The 21,516-nt window shown below is 36.5% G+C and overlaps 1 protein-coding gene across 5 annotated transcripts in view; it reads left to right on the top strand.

Moving 5' to 3' along the window:
• CADM2 (cell adhesion molecule 2) overlaps positions 1-21,516 on the top strand; it is a 1,117,362-nt gene that overhangs the window by 831,938 nt on the left and 263,908 nt on the right. For all 5 annotated transcript variants that reach the window (XM_016941511.4, XM_016941509.4, XM_063806909.1 and 2 more), the window contains one exon: positions 11,027-11,176. In XM_016941511.4, the coding sequence (XP_016797000.2) occupies positions 11,027-11,176 (150 nt within the window). The remainder of the gene's footprint in view (positions 1-11,026; positions 11,177-21,516) is intronic.

Below are 21,516 nucleotides of genomic sequence, written 5' to 3' on the forward strand. Positions count from 1 at the left end.
AAATAAAATATTATGTGGTTGCCTAGGACAGCAGACAACTTAAAGTCTTTCAGACAAGCCTAAAAGCTGTAATAAAATGATTTTTAAAAATGACTACAGAATTCTAAGTATTTGAAAGAACAGAGGGGCATTCCAAAAGTGGAAACATTTTGCACTTAGTTATCAGTCTTAATTTTTCCTCTAATTTCCTATCTCACATGATAGAGCATTCATTGCACTTCTCTGGAGAATTATAAGCCGGCCTTAATGACATTTGTGCTTTTCAGTCCAGTAGGCTTTAGAATGCAATATGTGCTTCAGTCCACACAACTACTGAGCCACAACTTTCACATTAGAAGGTTATTTGTTTAGAATGCCTTCAGTAATTTAGTGGAAGTAATAGCATGCTATGTGTGCATTTAGATATATTTTTAGACTCTAATTTAGGCAACAAGATTGATCTTGAACTTTCTAAGACACAGGTTCTTTGTATAAATACCCCTTACCAGTTGATGGAACAGATGACGGAGAGAGAGAGAAGGGGAGGCAGAGAGAGAGAGAGAGAGAGAAAGAGAGAGAGAGAAAAAAAAGAAAGAGAGAGAGACAGAGAGAGAGAAAACAAAAAAAACTGAAAATAGTTGAGGGGAAAAACTTAAAGAATAGTAGGCTAGCATTGTACTTCATTTAAACATGTGTTGCCTCTTTCATCATTCCTTGTTGAGTTTTTGTTGTTGTTGTTTGTTTGTTTGTTTTTGAGACAGAGTCTCACTTTGTCACCCAGGCTGGAGTGCAGTGGCACGAACTTGGCTCACTGCAAGCTCCACCTCCTGGGTTCACGCCATTCTCCTGCCTCAGCCTCCCGAGTAGCTGGGACTACAGGCACCCTCCACCACACCCGGCTAATTTTTTCTACTTTTTAGTAGATACAGGGTTTCACCATGTTAGCCAGGATGGTCTCTATCTCCTGACCTTGTGATCCGCCCACCTCGGCCTCCCAAAGTGCTGGGATTACAGGCATAAGCCACCGCGCCCGGCCAGTTGAGTGTTATGTTTAAGAATTGTTAACTTATTTTGTATCTCCTGATCCATTTAGCATTTGTGTTTTCACAACCAAGTTATAAGGGGACCTTAATATAAGAACAGTATTTTTGTTAAATGAGGTTCTTGAGAGAACAAAAAAAATTTTAAAAACAACCAAAACATGATGTATGCTATTTGATTCAGGTGTCTATGTCTCTGTTGAATTAACTAATTTTGTAGATTAAGTTGACAGTTTTCACTAAGGACAAATATATGCCAAAATGAAGGGTCAAAATACTTGATATTGTTTATCTCATGAGACTTTTACACTTTATTATTGAAAAATTGTGTCTTAAATACTCTTAACATCTTGTGTTTTGTTTGTTCCTCTTCACTGTTTTAAATCTGGTTCTTCCTTTGAAAAAGTTTTGCTCATTTTTAGGAACTAAAAAATAGTTAGAGGACTTAAGTTCCTCTTAAATAGCTCACAAAATTTGATCATTAACCCTCCAAAACTACCAACTAACTCACTTCCTCTCAAACATGCAAAGCCTCAACCTCTGCCTGTCTGTCTAGGTATATCTCCGGTGATTATTGCTCTTAGAGAGGAAGCACTCATGTGCAGTGTGCACTGATCCACTGCTATGGCCACATTTAATCTTTAGCACAGGAAGAGAGATGGAGAAAACCATTGCCACCACTCATCATCCAACCAAGAGATAGCAAGGTTTGAATGATGTTATTTTCGAAAGCAGAGTGATGCTTTGGGATCAGTGTTAAAACATGCATCATCCTAGTCTCTTTCAACAATACTTATTTCAAAGATCTCTCTTTACTACTTCGCTTATTGCTTTTATGCTCTAAGGTTACATCATAGCCTATCACAGAGGTAAGAGTGGCCATAATTTTAGAATTTTCTTCTTTATGTCCTATGTGATAGTGTGCTGGATTCTTGGTGGTTAGACAGTGAAGGCACCATGGAACATTTGAGGGAGGGACAGCTCTTAACTAACTGAGGTCAACAGGAGTCAAGACTCAGTTCACTTGATTCTGAACTTGATAATTCTAATGTATTCAAAAAAAGGTTTGACCATTCTTTCTCTAAGTATATGACAGATGGCAACATTGAAGGAATAATGGCAACTGCTCAGTCTGCTATTTAAAGACAGGACCAGGAGAGTTATTTTTTCAGGATATTGAATCATTGCTCTTCATTAAAATGTATTTCATGGCAATAAATTAAGAACATTATTTCTGCATAACTCCTGAAACTAACTTAGATGGTTTTCAACCACTGGTGTTAGTTAGAGAGAACTAAACTTGGCAGCCAAAGAAAAACTAGCAATTCAAGATCACTGTTCACAGAGTAGAGGAAAAAAGGGAGCCTATTTGAAGGATTTTTATTGGAAGAATTGTGGGTACGAATGGGGAAAAAGCTAAAAATACGCACAGAAGCACCAAAAAGAGATATCAAGGATGGGTTTCAGAGGTGTGCTGTAAATGTTTACCAACATGCTCTATGGAGAAAATCATTGAGTTGTGGTGTTTGCCAACTTCCCTAGTTAAAATACACCCTCTGTGGTCAGTTTCAAGCTGCCAACCTATGTCACTGAGCATGAATTGAGACGAGTTTCACCTACTTGATGCTCTGGAGCTGGTGTGAGCCAACTCCAGCACATTAAGCTTTTACTTGGATTTCAAATGTTCATTCACTTATTAAAAATAGATGTAAAAGGTCTAAATGCATCTTTGACATGTTTGACTATAAACTGTGTTTTGCTTTTATCACAGTTGTTTAGTCAGAATTGAATTTACCTTATTTTCCTGGCCACTGAAAAGTCTCTATTAAAATGGATGTTGATGCAAGATTTATTGGACAAGGAAGAAAAGGTAAAATACTTTCAAAATCACAGAACTGCATCTACCTAAAAAGGCTTAGGTAGGGCTTATACTTAATATTCAAAAAATGTTAATTATATGCCTATTTTTCCCTTTAAGGTGCATAAATATGGCATAGTCCTGTCATTTCAGGTCTTATTTTAGGGTTTTAATAGTCAGATATATCTGTTCTGGATCACCATCTGTTTTATCTTCATACATATAATCCTTATGTATTTTACTTATAATTTTAAAAAGTCTTAAGATGTGATACTAATATATCTTTAAGGTTTTTATGATTTAAATTTTCCATATATTTTCTCAGTGAAGAATTAGTCTTTCTTTTTGGCCTTCCATCTTGACCATGAACAAATGCATGAGACTTAAGTTACCTTGGTCATTCTACTGTCAAAAGGGCCCCTGCAAATGCCAGCCATTGTTTTAAGATGGTGCATTTACTTTAGATGATGAACACCTTTTGAGAGCTTCTATTTACTATGCAATATGGTAAACAGTGTAGCTGATTAAAAGATAAGTAAGATGTCTCTGTTACTATAACCTTAATTGGATTAGAATCAAGTAAGGGAGAGAGATATTTACACAAATGATAATAGGAAGTAAACACTAGAAGGAGAGGAAGAAAATAATAAATGTAACTTGCTTGGAAAAGTAGCCAGCTTCTAAGATTCCCAACTGAAAGTTTTGTTTCTTTTAAATCCTGTCATATGCTTGTTTGATAAGAATGACTCCTCTGAAATCTAGGATGGTGGTGAGCTTAGCCAGACCCAGTGTTATTTTAAAATAAGCTCTCGATAATATGACCAATGTATATTAAAAATCCTTGTAGATGGTAAACAAGATCCATACTGTACCATCTGGGCTGTTTTCTTCCTGGTCATTACACTCTCTCCTAAAGTATCTAATTACTTTGCGGACTCCTTAGTAAGCTTCTCTTTCTTTACCCATCCTTCAGATGTTGATTCATACAAAGCAAGGCACATAGTAGGTTCTCTATATAGTAGGTCATCTATGTAATTATTGAATTAAGGCCAAGATTTTTAAATTTTAAAAAATATATTTTAATTGACAAATAATAATTTTGCATGTTTTTGGGGTACAATGTGATTTTTTGATCTATGCAAACATTACAAATATTCCATCAAGCTAATTAGCATATTCATCACCTCACCAACTTAACCATTATTTTTGTGGTAAGAACATTAAAAATCTATTATTTTGATAATTCTGAAATACACAACATATTATTATTAATTATGGTTACCTGGTAGCATACTAATTTTGCTAATTTGAAAAATTAGTAACTTTGGAAAGACTCTAAGATTGAATGGAGACCTTGAACCATGAAGAGTTAAAAGATAAAAGTAGCAGCTAACTCATGCTCTCTTCAGGTTAAAATCAGAAGTAAAAGGCAATTCATAGCTTTGAGACTTTTGACTATCTACAACAAAGCTTTTGAATTGATTTTGGAAACCACATATCCCAAGGGCATTTAGGATTAGGAGATTCTCCACAGAAGCTTGCTCTGTATTGGGAAAAACTAAGTTATTTGACTGCAGGGATTTTAGGCTGCGGGTCCTAGGGAACTAAAATCATACTTCAAAGTCAGAATACATGTGGGCAGAAGATGGAGGGAAGCTGTTCTAATCTCCAACCTGGAAGAACAAGGTATAGGTAAACTAGTGTATATTAAATATCTGGCATGTAGAGGACTCTAACAAACATTAGTTTCTTTCTTCTATGGTCCAGTAAGAAAAAATAAATTATAAAAGTAAGGTATCAATAAGATAAGATATTTAGGGACAGTTAGTTATCAAAAATATGTTATCAAGAGGATAAGATATTTAAGAACAGTTAGTATTGACATCTTAAATTTCCAATTTAAAGTTTCAAATGGTGACTCATTTGTTTTCATTGTTGTCTAATTTACATTTAAACAAACAGGGATAAAGCCTTTGTGAATAGATAAGAATGGAAATGTTGAACTTTCAGAACAAACTCCAAATGGTTCATTGACTTTGTTTCACCATGGAAAAATCACTTCACCTCCCAGTGTCAGTTTGCCCATCTGTGAAATGAGAAGGATGATATTTTCTTATGGGAATGTTTTGAAAATTGTTTTGTAAATGTAGTGGATGAGATTTTCGCAAGCATCACTGCTCTTTTTCCACTTCTTTAAAGAAGCAAACAGTCTTATTTATGTACTGGTTGATCATCAAAATGTCATCTGGGCTGAACCATGTTTATTTTTATTAGCAATTGTGTGCTTTTTATTGCTTAAAGAATAACTCCCTGATTGCTCAATTTATGCATTATATCAATATCAGGGACCCAAGAAAAGTGTTTTGAAACCATTTGGAGCTTCATATTTCTGAGCTCCTAATCTCTGGTAATTATTTCTTCTTTCTGTCTTACATCATGTTTTCTCTGATGTGGTTTTTCGCCTCACCTCACTTCACAAGATTGATAGTTCTCCATGTCACCTTGCTAGAGGTCACCTCTGAGCTGAAGGCAAAACACATCCCACTCTGGCTCCTGTTGACTTTCAAGTCAACTATCCAGGAATTTATTCCAGACATTTTCTAACCTCAATTTAAAAATTCCACCCTAAAAATTACAGGGCGATGGCAACTCTGAGAGGTTGGCATTGAGGAGACAAAGCCTCTGATATCAGATTTTTTACTTGATAGGCTTAATTTTGTAAGGTGATCACGAACCTCTATGCTTGTGTCATTTAGGTGTGGAAAGAAATTTTCCCCTTCAGAATCTTCTGGCTCTTATGGTGCCAATCAACACGCTTCTGGGTAATAAGATTTTTTTTTTTTCCAGTGGGGGAACAGCACTTATCAAGCATTTTATTTATTGAGCCACAAATAGCCTGTATTTGCACAATAAGAAAATTACCTCTCTGGCCAGTTGTGGTGGCTCATGCCTGTAATCCCAGCACTTTAAGAGGCCGAGATGGGCTTATCACGAGGTCAAGAGATCAAGACCATCCTGGCCAACATGGTGAAACCCCGTCTCTACTAAAAATGCAAAAATTAACTGGGTGTGGTGACACGCACCTGCAGTTCCAGCTACTTGGGAGGCTGAGCAGGAGAATCACTTGAACTCGGGAGGCGGAGGTTGCAGTGAGCCGAGCTTACGCCACTGCACTCCAGCCTGGCAAGAGAGCAAGAATCCATTTAAAAAAAAAAAAGAAAAAGAAAAAAAAGAAGAAAATTACCTGTCCAAAGCAGAAGTGCCCAGTTTTAGGAAAATCTTTTTGTTACATAGCAATAAACATTCTCTTCTATAAAGTTAGGTGGAAACTTGTTATTTTTTGGATAGAAACCATCTGAGTTTTAGAACTTTATAATTTTTTTTTTTAACTTCAAGTTCTGGCATACACGTGCAGAACGTGCAGGTTTGTTACATAGGTATACATGTGCCATGGTGGTTTGCTGCACCTATCAACCCATCATCTACATTAAGTATTTCTCCAAATGCTATCCCTCCCCTTACCCCCCTACCCCAACAGGCCCTGGTGTGTGATGTTCCTCTCCTTGTATCCATATATATGTTCCATTGTTCAACTCCCACTTATGAGTGAGAACATGCGGTGTTTGGTTTTGTGTTTCTGTGTTAGTTTGCTGAGAATGATGGTTTCCAGATTCATCCATATCCCTGCAAAGGACATGAACTCATCCTTTTTTATGGCTGCATAGTATTCCATGGTGTATATGTGCCACATTTTCTTTATCCAGTCTAACATTGATGGGCATTTGGGTTGGTTCCAAGTCTTTGCTATTGTGAATACAGCTGCAATAAACATGTGTGTGCATGTGTCTTTATAGCAAAATGATTTATAATCCTTTGGGTATATACCCAGTAGTGGGATTGCTGGGTCAAATGGTATTTCTAGTTCTAGATCCTTGAGGAATTACCACACTGCCTTCCACAATGGTTGAGCTAATTTCTACTCCCACTAACAGTGTAAAAGCGTGCCTGTATCTCCACATCCTTTCCAGCATCTGTTGTTTCCTGACTTTTTAATGAGTGCCATTCTAACAGGCGTGAGATGGTATCTCATTGTGGTTTTGATTTGCATTTCTCTAATGACCAGTGATGATGAACTTTTTTTTCATATGTTTATTGGATGCATAAATGTCTTCTTTTGAGAAGTGTCTGTTCATATCCTTTGCCCACTTTTTGATGGGGTCGTTTGTTTGTTTGTTTGTTTTGTAAATTTGTTTAAGTTCCTGGTAGATTCAGGATATTAGACCTTTGTCAGATGGATAGATTGCAAAAATTTTCTCCCATTCCTTAGGTTGCCTATTCACTCTGATGATAGTTTCTTTCGCTGTGTAGAAGTTCTTTAGTTTAAGTAGATCTCATTTGTTAATTTTGGCTTTTGTTGCAATTGCTTTGGTGTTTTAGTCATGAAGTCTTTGCCCATGCCTATGTCCTGAATGATATCGTCTAGGTTTTCATCTAGGGTTTTTATGGTTTCAGGTCTTAATGTTTAAATCTTTAATCCATCTTGAGTTAATTTTTGTATAAGGTGTAAGGAAGGGGTCCAGTTTCAGTTTTCTGCATATGGCTAGCCAATTTTCCCAACACCATTTATTAAATAGGGAATCCTTTCCCCATTGCTTCTTTTTGTCACGTTTGTCAAAGATCAGATGGTTGTAGATGTGTGGCATTATTTCTGAGGACTCTGTTCTTTTCCATTGCTCTATATTTCTGTTTTGGTGCCAGTACCATGCTGTTTTGGTTACTGCAGCCTTGTAATATAGTTTTAAGTCAGTTAGTGTGATGCCTCCAGCTTTGTTCTTTTTGCTTAGGATTGTCTTGGCCATATGGGCTCTTTTTTGGTTCCATATGAAATTTAAAGTAGTTTTTTTTCTAATTCTGTGAAGCAAGTCAATGGTAGCTTGATGGGGATGGCATTGAATCTATAAATTACTTTGGGCATTATGGCCATTTTCACAGTATTGATTCTTCCTATCCATGAGCATAGAATGTTTTTCCATTTGTTTGTGTCCCCTCTTATTTTTTTGAGCAGTGGTTTGTAGTTCTCTTTGAAGAGGTCCTTCACATCACTTGTAAGTTGTATTTCTAGGTGTTTTATTCTCTTTGTAGCAATTGTGAATGGGAGTTTGCTCATTATTTGGCTCTCTGTTTGTCTATTATTGTGTGTAGGAATGCCTGTGATTTTTGCACATTGATTTTGTATCCTGAGACTTTGTTGAAGTTGCTTATCAGCTTAAGGAGTTTTTGGGCTTAGACGATGGGGTGTTCTAAATATACAATCATGTCATCTGCAAACAGAGATAATTTGACTTCCTCTCTTCCTATTTGAATACCCTTTATTTCTTTCTCTTGCCTGATTGTTCTGGCTAGAATTTCCAATACTATGTTGAATAGGAGTGGTGAGAGAGGGCATCCTTGTCTTGTGCCAGTTTTCAAAGGGAATGCTTGCCCATTCATTATGATATTGGCTGTGGGTTTGCCATAAGTAGCTCTTATTATTTTGAAATACGTTCCATCAATACCTAGTTTATTGAGTGTTTTTAGCATGAAGGGGTGTTGAATTTCGTCAAAGGCCTTTTCTTTATCTATTGAGATAATCATGTGGTTTTTGTCATTGGTTCTGTTTATGTGACGGATTACATTTATTGATTTGAGTATGTTGAACCAGACTTGCATCCCAAGGATGAAATGACTTGATCATGGTCGATAAGGTTTTTAATGTGCTGCTGGATTTTGCTGGTAGTTCACTCCAGACCCTGTTTGCCTGGGTATTACCAGCGGAGGCTGCATAACAGCAAAGATTGCTGCCTGCTCCTTCCTTTAGAAGCTTCGTCCCAGAGGGGCACCTGCCAGATGCCAGCTGGAGCTCTCCTGTATGAGGTGTCTGTCAACCACTGCTGGGAGGTGTCTCCACCTCAGGAGGCATGGGTATCAGGGACCCACTCGAGGAGGCAATCTGTCCCTTAGCAGAGTTCGAGCATTGTGCTGGAAGATCAGCTGCTGTCTTCAGAGCTAGCAGGCAGGAACATTTAAGTCTGTTGAAGCTGCACCCACAGCCGTCCCTTTCCCCAAGGGCTCTGTCCCAGGAAGATGGAAGTTTTATCTATAAGCCCCTGACTATGGCTGCTGCCTTTCTTTTAGGGATGCCCTGCTCAGAGAGGAGGAATCTAGAGAGGCAGTCTGGAAACAGAGGATTTTTGTCGCTGCAGTGGGCTCCACCTAGTCTGAACTTCCTGGAGGCTTTGTTTACATTGTGAGGGGCAAACTGCCTACTCAAGCCTCAGTAATAGCAGACACCCCTCCCTCTACGAAGCTCGAGTATCCCAGGTTGACTTCAGACTGCTCTGCTGGCAGCAAGAATTTCAAGCCAGTGGATTTTAGCTTGCTGGGCTCCATGGGGGTGGGATCCACTGAGGAAGACCTCTTGGCTCCCTGGCTTCAGACGTCTTTCCATTGGAGTGAACAGTTCTGTCTTGCTGGAGTTCCAGCCACTACTGGGGTACCAAAAAACAAACAAACAAACAAACAAAAACTCCTGCAGCTAGCTCAGTGTCTGCCCAAATGGCCGCCCAGTTTTGTGCTTGAGACTTAGGGCCCTTGTGGTATAGGCACCCGAGGTAATCTCCTGGTCTGTGGGTTGCAAAGACCATGGGAAAAGCATAGTATCTGGGCCAGATAGCACCATCCCTTACAGCACAGGACCTCATGGCTTCTCTTATTTAGGGGAGGGAGTTCCCTGACCCCTTGCACTTCCTGGGTGAAGTGACACCCCACCCTACTTCTGCTCGCCCTCCATGGGCTGCACCCACTGTCTAACCAGTCCCATTGAGATGAACTGGGTACCTCAGTTGGAAATGCAGAAATCACCCACCTTCTGCCTTGGTCTCACTGGGAGCTGCAGACTGGAGCTGTTCCTATTTGGCCATCTGGCCGGGGAATCCCTGGTAATAAGATTCTTATGCCAATAGTTCCAGCATAACCTCAAGTGGTGCTTGTAGTAATTATTGAATCATTACAAAACTAAAGAAGAAAAAGGAAATATATTTCATGGATGTGATTAAGTCATTATAGTGTTCTTGCGTATGTAAATTATCCTTGACTTAATGAACTCCCTTGCTTACCTAATAATATTTTAACCTGGTTCTAGAAAGTCATTCTTACCCATGTTAATCATGGTTATCAGACTTAGCAGAGTTTATCTTCAGATCATCTTGCTGAAGAGAAATTTATGTATTATGTATCCGTGTGCATAAATTTTGATTAAACTATTAGAAGTGCACTTATTAAGTAAATTTATTACATGAATTACTTTAACAAATTAGTAAAATGCTTAGGAAGAGCAAAACCTTGATTACATACTGATGATATCCAAATTAACAAGGGTCATTTAAAAATATGTATTTTTCTGATTATAAAAGAAATATGTATTACTTGGAGAAAATCGAGAAACTACAGAAAGGAACAAAGAAGAGTATTAACCTGTATCACCTAGGATTAATAATTTAAAGTTTGAATGGATATTCTACACTTTTTAAAGAGTACTCCCACTGTTTTACACAATATATTTTGTATTTCTAAAAAGAGCTAAATCTACAAGAACACCTAGTTAAGTGGGATTCTTTTTTTATTTCCTTTATCAGAAATTGAATCTAAAGTTTGAGTATCCATATTTCAAAAACTTTATTCAGGATTATAAAAGCTACCAGGGAAATATTTTATGTTTCCTCTACTGCTTTAGAGAGTTCAACTCATCCAAAATTATTTCAGTGCTTTATCTTCAACAATGACCAAGTTTAGTACCATATTAACTAATGCAAAGCCTAGGGAAAGTAATAATTATAATATTACTATTTGAATATAAATCTTTATGTATGCCTAGGACAAAAAAAGTTTCCTAGAACATGTAGGGAGTACAAAGGAGTCTTAATTATATGTCAATGCTGTTGTTCTCTGAGGATTTTCAATTATTTTTCTGTCTTTTGTAATACATAGTTTTGTTGTTGTTTGGTTGTTTTAAATTTTATTTTGCATGAGAAGTTAAGGCCAGTGTAGATCTTGGGCAGTTAATCATTTTATGACTTTCATTTAATCAACATTTTCTTTAATACCCTTTTAGGCAGCCAAGGGCAGTTTCCACTAACACAGAATGTAACCGTTGTTGAAGGCGGAACTGCAATTTTGACCTGCAGGGTTGATCAAAATGATAACACCTCCCTCCAGTGGTCAAATCCAGCTCAACAGACTCTGTACTTTGACGACAAGAAAGGTGAATACATTTTCTTTCAAATGTTTTAATCGTATTCTAAAATATCCTAATTACAATAAATTTATTTTTCTGAGATGATTCAAATTATTCCTTTTGATTACCAAACTGCTGCTGCTTGTATTTAAACATGTTAAATATTAAATACTTTAGTTTGCAAGTCATAAACACCAAAGATAACCTATGTCAACTTTTTAATAAAGTAAACACTCATAATTCTGTTTCAAAAATAGTTTTATGCCTTCTCTTAACAACCATTTCCTGTCTAGGTACCATATTTTCTCACTCTTGTAGCTATGTTGTGTATAGTTTGAGTTTTTTTCTTTCTCCTGATAATATAATATGATTTTTATGGAAATTAGGTTTATATATTTGGAAGATGCAATATGATTTTTGAAAGTTTAATGATTTTATTTTCATGACTTTGCTCTGAAAGTAAGAATTGTAAAAATGATTCACATAATGTTGAAGTATTTCATGTTTCCAAAATAAACTGAAATTAAGTAAGAAGCTGTATTTTTTAAAGTTGAATTGGACTGCATTAACTAATTTCAGCTTCTTACTGGATAATAGATTTTGATTAAACATTCCAGAGAAAAAAGGAAATTCATGTTACGTAATCCAAGCAAACAACTAAAAATGCACACAAATGTCTAAGCCTTCATCCATTATTAGATGAAAAAGTGAATCCATAACTGTAATGAAAATATGAGACTGTTGCTTAAGATACATGTATATTATATAGGATATAAATAACTATTTATATATTAGCTATTCTTATTCTTAAAATTAGCTATTAGTCTTAATATATTTTTTAATGAATCTGTATAGGTAATTTTAAGATAACTTCAAATCAGCTCCATTTAAACAATTAAAATATCACATACAGTCTAATAAATGTGCTCAGTCCACCTTTAATATGTATTCATTATATTTTGTTCATTGTTACAATTTGTCTTCTTTGATGTCCTCTAGATTTAAAATGAAATCTTTAGTTTGTTTTAAATATTAAATATATAATGAAGGACTGATGAAGCATCTAATTCATTTATTTGATAAATATTTATTGAGAGTCCCTTTGTACCAGGCATTAAAATTAGGGAGCAGGAAGTTCATAGTGTCTGCTTTTTTAGGGAATACAGTGTAGTGGAGGAGACAGACAATTAAGAAACATGCAAATGAAATACATTATATCATACATTAAAAGGGGACAAGTGCTATGCAGAAAAATGAACCAGGGATAAAGGAAGTGTTAGGGTCCTCCAGGGAGACAAAACGAAGAAACAGACAGACAGATAGATAGATAAATAGATAGATAGATAGATAGATCAATTGATCGATATTTATTTTAATAAATTGGCTCAAGTAATTTTGGGGTCTGGCAAGTTTGAAAAATGCAGGGTAGGCTGGTAGGCTGGAGACCCAAAGAGATTCTGTTGCAGCTCATGTCCAGAGGCAGTGTCAGGGAGAATTTCTTCTTCCTTAGGGTACTTAGAGGACTTCAGATTTTCTCATAAGGCCTTCCACTGATTGAGTGTGTCCTGTCCACATTATGGAGAATAATCTGCTTTACTCAAAGTCTACTATTTTAAATGTTAAACTCATCTAAAAAAATACCTTCACAGAAACATCTAGATGATTGTTTAACCAAACATCTGGGAACAGTGGCCCAGTCATATTGACATTTAATATAAAATTATTGACATATTGACAGTTACTATAAAATTTACTCTCATGGACGGTTAATACCTAATACTCAAGTAGAACTTTATTATTTAGAAAGAGATTTAATTTGCAGTTTTTTCTTTCCAACAAATGAAGTTCTACTAGTTAAAAAAATTAAATGCATACACAAAGTCACTCATAGAGATTAAACAATCTCTTTTTGCTTTTTGTATTAATTGATTACAAATATTAGTAAATAAGTATTTAAAGTGTATGCTCAAATATAAGGTGGTGCCAATTTTAAGGACATGTCTCATTTGCTTGAAACTATGATGCAAAAGAAAATGTTCTAGAAAAAAATAGACTTTTAGAAATGTTCATTATGAAACTAAATATATTATTATATTAGTTAATTTGTCAACTTGATTATACATACATATTTAAAGTAATATGGAAAAATATTAATTTATAAATATTACTTTTTTCCATCCCTGTGTTTAATGAAGCAATCTTGCTTATTAGCAGTTTTTGAAAGCATAGCACACTATCAACAACAAATTTGTCCCAAGCAGCAACTATAAACTTTTATAACATTAGAACATTTTTTGTTGTTGTTCATTCATCCCACAGGTGTATAATGACAATCTCCACTTTATAACAACACTTGTACTGCTTTTTAAGGAGATTTTTAAGAGTCATGTTTACAGTGACATCTCCAATCGTGAGGTCAAATCCTCAGGCACAAAGACAAAATCTATATGAAATGCCCTTGCCTCCACTTTCAGTGATTCTATAAGTTATCCTCTAAAAAACATCTAAAACTAGAAAACTAGAATTGATTTGGGATATTTCAAGCTAATGTATCTTTCCTGGAGAAAACAGAGAGCAACTTGCCATAAAAGATTTGCAAAGACTTGAATATAAGGCAACCTCCTCTTTTCTGAGGGATAATTATGAGGAGAAAAAAAGTCATGCCATATTTGGGAAATATGGTAATGTATTCCTGCATCTTTACACTGCCTTGAAATAATAAATACACCAGTTCTATGAATTGTTGAAGTATGCACTTTTTTTTTGGTTTTGTTTTGGGACAGGTTCCCATTTTGTTGCTCAGGGAGTTCAGTGGCACGATCTTGGCTCACTGCATCCTCCGCTTCCTCGGCTCCAGCAATTCTCCTGCCTCAGCCTCCTGATTAGCTGGGAGTACAGGCATGTGCCACCATGCCAGCTAATTTTTTTTTTGTATTTTTTGTGTAGACTGTTATCCAGGCTAGGTTGCAACTCCTGAGCTCAAGCAATCCTCCTGCCTTGGCCTCTCAAAGTTCTGGTATTACAGGCATGAGCCACCATGTCGGGCCAGGACTGACTTTACTTAATTTTCCATTCCCAGATGCGGTAATAGCTTAGTTAGATTGGAGAAAAGCCTATGTATGTGTTTGTGTTTGTAGTATGATAGGTTTCTGTTTTTGATACTATGCTTTTTCTAACTCTATTGTGGTTCTAAACGTCAGTTGCAGTAAAACAACAGAGAGCATTGAAGAAAGAAATCCTTTGGCAATCTAACATATCTATTCCCTCATATGTCAGTGCTTCAATTTCCTTCTTCTTTTTTTTTCTTTTTTCGTCCTCACTATCTGTTCCCAAGAGTGGTTCAATTTCTATGTGATATCTTAGTTGAAGGGATTCTTGGACAGTAATGCCTATCAAATGCAAGAGTTTGAAATTAAAAGCATTTTAAAAGATTCCATATTACAATTTTCCACACATCATCTTTTAATCTGAAATTACCTGTCTAACTCTCACCAATTTTAAGGCTTGTCTTGAGCAAGCAAGCATTCCAAGTTGTACCAGAGCCTAAGTGAAGAAGGTGAGCATGAGTTAGACTAGAGTAACGCATACTTGTTTTACTAGTGAAGACTGCACATGAGAGCAAGAGAGAAAAGGGAAGGAATGGGTTGTCTGTGTCATTGATTATACCATCTCCTGCAGGTGGCTGCTACTGTTAAAGCTTCATCTATAGCCTCACTCTTCTTTCTGTCTCAGATTGTGCTGCCAGTGGTTCTTAGCCGTAGCTACACAGTAAAATCACTTAGGGGATTTTCAAACACAGTCTTCCAGCAGTATGCAGTATCAGAATATTTTAATTACATCTCAAATGATTAGAAAATGCAGCTGTGATTGAGACACTTGGGTTTAGGCAAGTCAACTCTCTGAAGAGTTCTGCACCCCTGAGTTTGGATTTCTGTATTGATAAATGTTACTGAGCATGGAAGGAAGAAAAGAAGCGAGGGAGGGAGGGAGGAAGGAAGGAAGGAAAGAAGGAAGGAAGGAAGGAAGGATTTCTGTATTGATAAATGTTACTGAGCATGGAAGGAAGAAAAGAATGGAAGGGAGGGAGGGAGGAAGGACAAACTGCTCAGAAAAAGAGCAAGTGCTGATCACTGCCTCACAACCATTACTACTGCTACTATGAGCTCCAAGAGGCATCCCGTAGCATTTCATGCTACCTGGAGGTGTAAGTTTCCAAGGGTCCTGGCTATGAACGAGAAATTCAGGATGGCAGCCCACATGTCATGTTAGAGTTGGAAAAGCCTTGTTTACATGAATTTATTAACTGAATAAAAACATGCTGTGAGTGGTCAGTTGAATCAAGTAAAGGAGAATTAGGCTGAACCCCCTTTCCTAGGGGTCTCTGTCAGTGACTTTAAATGTGAATATTCATGTAATCCTAGCCACTTGGGAGGCTGAGGCATGAGCATTGCTTGAACCCAGGAGCCGGAGGTTGCAGTGAGCTGAGATCGCGCTACTGCACTCCAGCCTGGGTGATAGAGTGAGGCTCTGTCTCAAAAACAAAACAAAACAAACAAAACAAACAAACAAACAAACAAAAAGTGAATATTTGGGAATCTCTTCCCCGGGGAGATAGGAGTCTAGTGGGGGAATTGGCTAAGGTGAAACTAATACTGTCATATTTCTCACTGAGGTAAAATAAAGACGAAGGCAGCAAATTCAAGCTTTTACAACTTTTTTGCCATGTTTAATGTGATCAGTAGCTTGTGTCCATTGATAAATGGAAAAAATAAGACCTAACAATCAAGGATATTTCTTCACAGACATTCAGCTAATGTCTGGTAGTGAAGAACTTTGAATCCAGGTGTAGCTTTTGCCTTGATTTTAACTGAAATATTCCTGAGAGCAATGGCATTTGGACGCCATGTCATTTTAAATGTAACCTGGGCAGCCTCTGCCATTGATCTTGGCAGCTTACTTTTGTTAAAGAGCAGCATGTCATTTCAAACTATTGAAGATATACATAGATTAAGACAGAAGGGCCAGGCATGGTAGCTCACACCTGTAATCCCAGCACTTTGGGCTGTGGCAGGCGGATCACCTGAGGTCAGGAGTTTGAGACCAGCCTGGCCAACGTGACGAAAAACCATCTGTACTAAAAATACAAAAATTATCTGGGCATGGTGGCGGATGCCAATAACCCCAGCTACTTGGGAGGCTGAGGCAGGAGAATCACTTGAACCGTGGAGGCAGAGGTTGCAGTGAACTGAGATTGTACCATTGCTCTCCAGCCTAGGCATCGAGAGTGAAACTCCGTCTCAAAAAAAAAAAAAAAAAAAAGACAAAAAGACAGAAGAATGTATTATAATCATCATTGTCCACGAGAACATTCCATGATGATGGGAATATTCCATATCTGGGCTGAGCTGAACAATTCAGTTGTCATGTGTAGATATTTAAATTTAAATTAATAAAAATAGAGTAAAATTTAAAAATTTGGTTTCTGCCACACTAGACATATTTCAAGTACTCAATATCCTCCCATGCCCAGCACTTAACTGTTTTGGAAAGCACAATTCTAGATGCTGATTCACTCATCAGATATCATAATAGACCTTGTCCAGTTCCAGCCTTGGCTAGTAGAATATGTTATTTTTAACTGAGAAAACCCTTAGGCTATCATAAAAACATGCATCAAATATTCAATAAATGATTTTTTTTAACCATTTAAATTGTACAGCTTTCAGGGGGACATTGTGGCACAGGAGACAGAGAGTCAGATCTGAATTTAAATTCTGCCTTTGACACCAGCCAGCAGGGTAATAAAAGGTGTTCATTGACACCCCATTACTGGTGGTTGGACCAGAATTGTATTTTAACGAGTTCCCTGTCTGCCTTGTGTGCACCCAAAAATCAGAAATCATTAGCCTACAAAGTCGAAATTCAATTACAATTCCACTTCATTTCTGTACAGCCTAAGTATGAAGTCTTTTTCTATAATACTTAAGAATCTGCAAAAACTAAATAGAAAATAAGAATCAAGAGGAAAATTTATAGATCCTTATGGGTCAGAGAGACCTAGAATAGATGTAGCTAAGGCAACATTCACTTGTTATAATCCTCTTCTCTTTCTTTTTACACAAATCTTAGCACCTCTGTTATAAATAGTTGATAAGCATTTGGAATAGAGTGGATATAGGGAGACAGAGCAAGTGGGGAGTAGAGGTCATTGAAACACCACATAAATGCTGTGTGGTATTGGCAATGGAAAAAAAAATCAATTAGATCATAGTGTCTGTTTCTCTGCAGGTGCAGAAGAAAAAAAAACAATTAAAGTAGCACAATCTGATCACTTAATGCTCAGGAAAGAACACTTCAATTCCTTCCTATTATTGACAAAAATACTTTGAACAAGCATCTCCAGGAGCCCATAACACACACATTCAACAGATACATCTCTGTGAGCTTGTATGTGTTTTTATATAAAAATGTAAAATACATGACTTTTTTGTGATTTTCTTCTCAATATTTCTACTTTTAAATTTTTTTAATAATCCTTAAAAATTTCCTAAAGAAATCAAAATAAAAATTTATTAAAGACATAGCTTTAAATCATTGGTGTTAATTAGCCAATTATTCTAATAATTTTACACTAATACTGGGAACAATGGAAGAGGAAAAACATGAGTAAATTGTCCTAAAACTAAGACCGATAAAGAGAAGAAAAATGAGATGAACCAGAATTGGAGGTACAGGTTCTCCTGGCTCTATGCCAATCCATGCCACCTGACTGTATATCTCCACAACTGCTATCAATCAACTTGACAGGCTTTATTAAAGATTAACTGAGTAAAACAGGTGTTGCATTTGGCTACTATTACCCTTCTTTTGTTTTCTTTTAAAAATGCAGCTATTATATATTTGTACAATAAAAATGTGAAATTAATAATGATAGCTTATATTTATACAGTAAACTTATTAGATAACTTTCAGCATGTTTACCTTTTGTCTTTGAGTTCTCAACAATACTATACAGTAGCCATTCCTATTTTATATGTAAAGACACTGAGGTTTACATATTTAAATAACTTGAGTAGTAAATGACAAAGCAATGAAGAGACTTGAGTTTTCTGGCCAGGTGAGGTGGCTCACACCTGTAATCCCAGCACTTTGGGAGGCTGAGGTGGGTGGACCACTTGAGGTCAGGAGTTTGAGACAAGCCTGGCCAACATGGTGAAACCCCATCTCCACTAAAAATACAAAAATTAGCCGGGTGTGGTGGCATGCACCTGTAATCCCAGCTACTTGGGAGTCTGAAGCAAGAGAATTGCTTGAACCCAGGAGGCAGAGGTTGCAGTGAACCAATATAGCCTGGGCAACACAGCAAGACCCTGTCTCAAAAAAAAAGAGAAACTTGAGTTTTCTTACAACAAGTCTAATTCACTTTGTGTTTCATTATGCTGAAAAAGACTTCATTTTCTCCTTTCCTTCCTTCCTTCCTTCCTTCCTTTGTTCCTTCCCTCCCTCCCTCCCTCCTCTCTCCCTCCCTCCCTCCCTCCCTCTCTCTCGCTCTCTCTTTCTTTCTTTCTTTCTTTCTTTCTGTGGGAATTATAGTTTCTGGTTCTGTATTTCAAAGTCACTCTTTCTGATTGATCTCTTCAAAACATCTTATCTCATATTTAAACCCTACCACACCACAATATTCTCATATGTATTAGTAAATTTCCTAGCAAGTGCATGCATATTGAATCGTGTTCCCCTTAGGAATTAAATGGTACATTGGAGTTAAAGAAGAATAAATAGGCCAATAATACAGATACAGGCATAATTAAGGAAACTAGCCAAAATGATGCAACACCCAGAAAGTAGCGACAGTAGGAGAACATCCTACTTTGGTGTCTGTAAGAGAAATAAAATTAACTAAAGTTACAATTATGGGAGAAGGCTTCTGGTTAAGAGCTATGACTGGCTGAGAAGGGATAGATGTATGAAAATATGTAAATTGACATCTCTTTTCTCCCAACCTCTGTTCTCTTGTCAATTCCTTCTGGGCTGATCCCAGATGAAAACCATAGGTCAAGGGATCCTGAGTAGCTTAGTCTTCTAAGGTAAAGAGTGTGGATCTGGAAGATGAACAGAAAGGAAAGAGTATAGCATATCATGCATACACAGAGATTTCTACATACCCAATTTTCAGTTAAGATAATTCCATTGAAAATCTTGGGTTATTTTATGCTTGCAACTACCTTCAGTTGCATTGCTTCTTTGGGAAGATATTTAATACATATGTTAAAGTGTATGCTCATAGAATTCTGTTTTTTTTTTTTTTTTGGAGACTAAGTCTCACTTCGTCCCCCAGGCTGGAGTGCAGTGGTGCTGTGTTGGCTCACTGCAACCTCTGCTTCCCAGGTTCAGGTGATTCTCCTGCCTCAGCCTCCCCAGTAGCTGGAACTATACATGTGCACCACCATACCTGGCTAATTTTTGTATTTTTAGTACAGAATAGGTTTCACCATGTTGACCACGCTGGTCTCGAACTCCTGACCTCAAGAGATCCGCCTGCCTCGGCCTCCCCAAGTGCTGGGATTACAGGCGTGAACCACCATGCCTGGCCTCATAGCCTTCTTAAAGAATTTACTTCTACTTTTGCTAAAGATGAAGCCATTATTGGAAATTCTCTAAACATAAAGAAAATTTTCAGTTGTGGATTGTATAATTATTACATTTACTTCTTTAGGCCTGTGCATTTTGAGTCCAGCAATTTTAAATAATGATAATATATGCTATAAATTTTGGCAGTTACATGAATAACAACATGTTAAGCTATAAGCATCAAGACTGAAATGTTGACATTCAAAGCAACATATGCATGCCTAAATTGTTTCCACAAATTTTAATTTTTGGACATCAAAATCAGGATAATTTCCATATTTGATATTATATTTTAGAGAAATTATATGCCTACTTTTGATAATACTTTCTGCAATGTTTTTTGAAATCAAAGTGACATTTTCTACAAATAAGTGCTGATGACCAGGTAAAAATGACCGAATTCTTGAATTAAGTCCTTTTAAAAGTTATTGCCCATTGTTGTTTGTAAACATATATTTTACTAAAACCCTACTAAAAGAAAAATTATTTTAACAAACACTGAACAGTTTTATTCTACCTTCTAATGATTAATTTATGTATTATTTTATCATTCAACAAATATTTGCTGATCATCTACTGTGTGATGGGCACTGTGCCAGGTTGTTTGCAGTTATCGCAGCTCACTGATATTTGAGAAGCCTATTTCATGTTGAATAGAGCAGCTTTAAAGAAAGCTTGTTCTGATGAAAATTTGGGTTCCATTATCTTTTAATCATGTGTGTTTCTGGGTACATATTTTGTAAGTACATTCATAAGTTGGCAAAACATACAGAATTAGCACATGGTCAACAATGATTGCAATGACTTTAAATCATCTGGGAGTATCATTTTAGACGGTTGTGGCAGTAGAAGTGGGGTGATGAACTGGCTAGACTCAGACTGAGTAGATAGTCACCACCGTTGTGTATATATTTTCCTCTCTCAAAACAAAGGAATAAACAATGCAAAGAGTGACCAGTTTCCTGGAAAATGCCTTGATTTTTTTTTTTTTGTGATACTTTAGATTCCCCATTTTGAGCATTAGTAGCTTTTAAGGAAGGCAGGCTTCACTAAACAAGTGTCAATCTGTGCACATCTAAGCATATTTGATAGTTGAAAGATTTCCAAGTCACAATTTCAGTTCAACTGCATGGATATCTGTAAAATATTGCTATGCCCTGGGAATTATGCTGGGCATTGAGAATACTAAAATAAATAAAATATGGATTTTAGCATCAAGTGTCAAGTTGTCAGGTACCATCTATATATGGGTGTGGTGGAAGGGATACAGGGCAAAGGAAATTATTAAGTCAAGCAATCTGCAGGTAGGTAACTGTAATTCCACTTGTTGCTTAATAAACTATTCCAGGAGATGCAAAATGAGTAAGTAATTGATAAAATTATCCTTCATGAGCCTAGAAAAAAAATAATTCGACTTGAAAATATTCATGACTGAAAACAGGCTTTTTTGATAAAGTGAATTCCTTTAAAGTAATCATAACTGAACTATGTACCATTTGTCAAATATAAAGAGTAACAATGTACTGCACTGGGGCCTAATTTCTTGGTGACATACTGATTTCTGGTGACATAGTGTCTCCATGTTGAATAGACTTTTAATCAGGATCAGCACAGGCATCATGAGAATTTAAGATATTCTAACATTCTTTTTTTAATTTTTTAATTTTTATTTTTTATTATTTTACTTTAGGTTCTGGGGCATATGTGCAGAACATGCAGTTTTGTTACATAGCTAT

The sequence above is a fragment of the Pan troglodytes genome, chromosome 2, assembly GCF_028858775.2.
Source record: "Pan troglodytes isolate AG18354 chromosome 2, NHGRI_mPanTro3-v2.0_pri, whole genome shotgun sequence".
In the NCBI taxonomy this organism is placed as follows: domain Eukaryota; kingdom Metazoa; phylum Chordata; class Mammalia; order Primates; family Hominidae; genus Pan; species Pan troglodytes.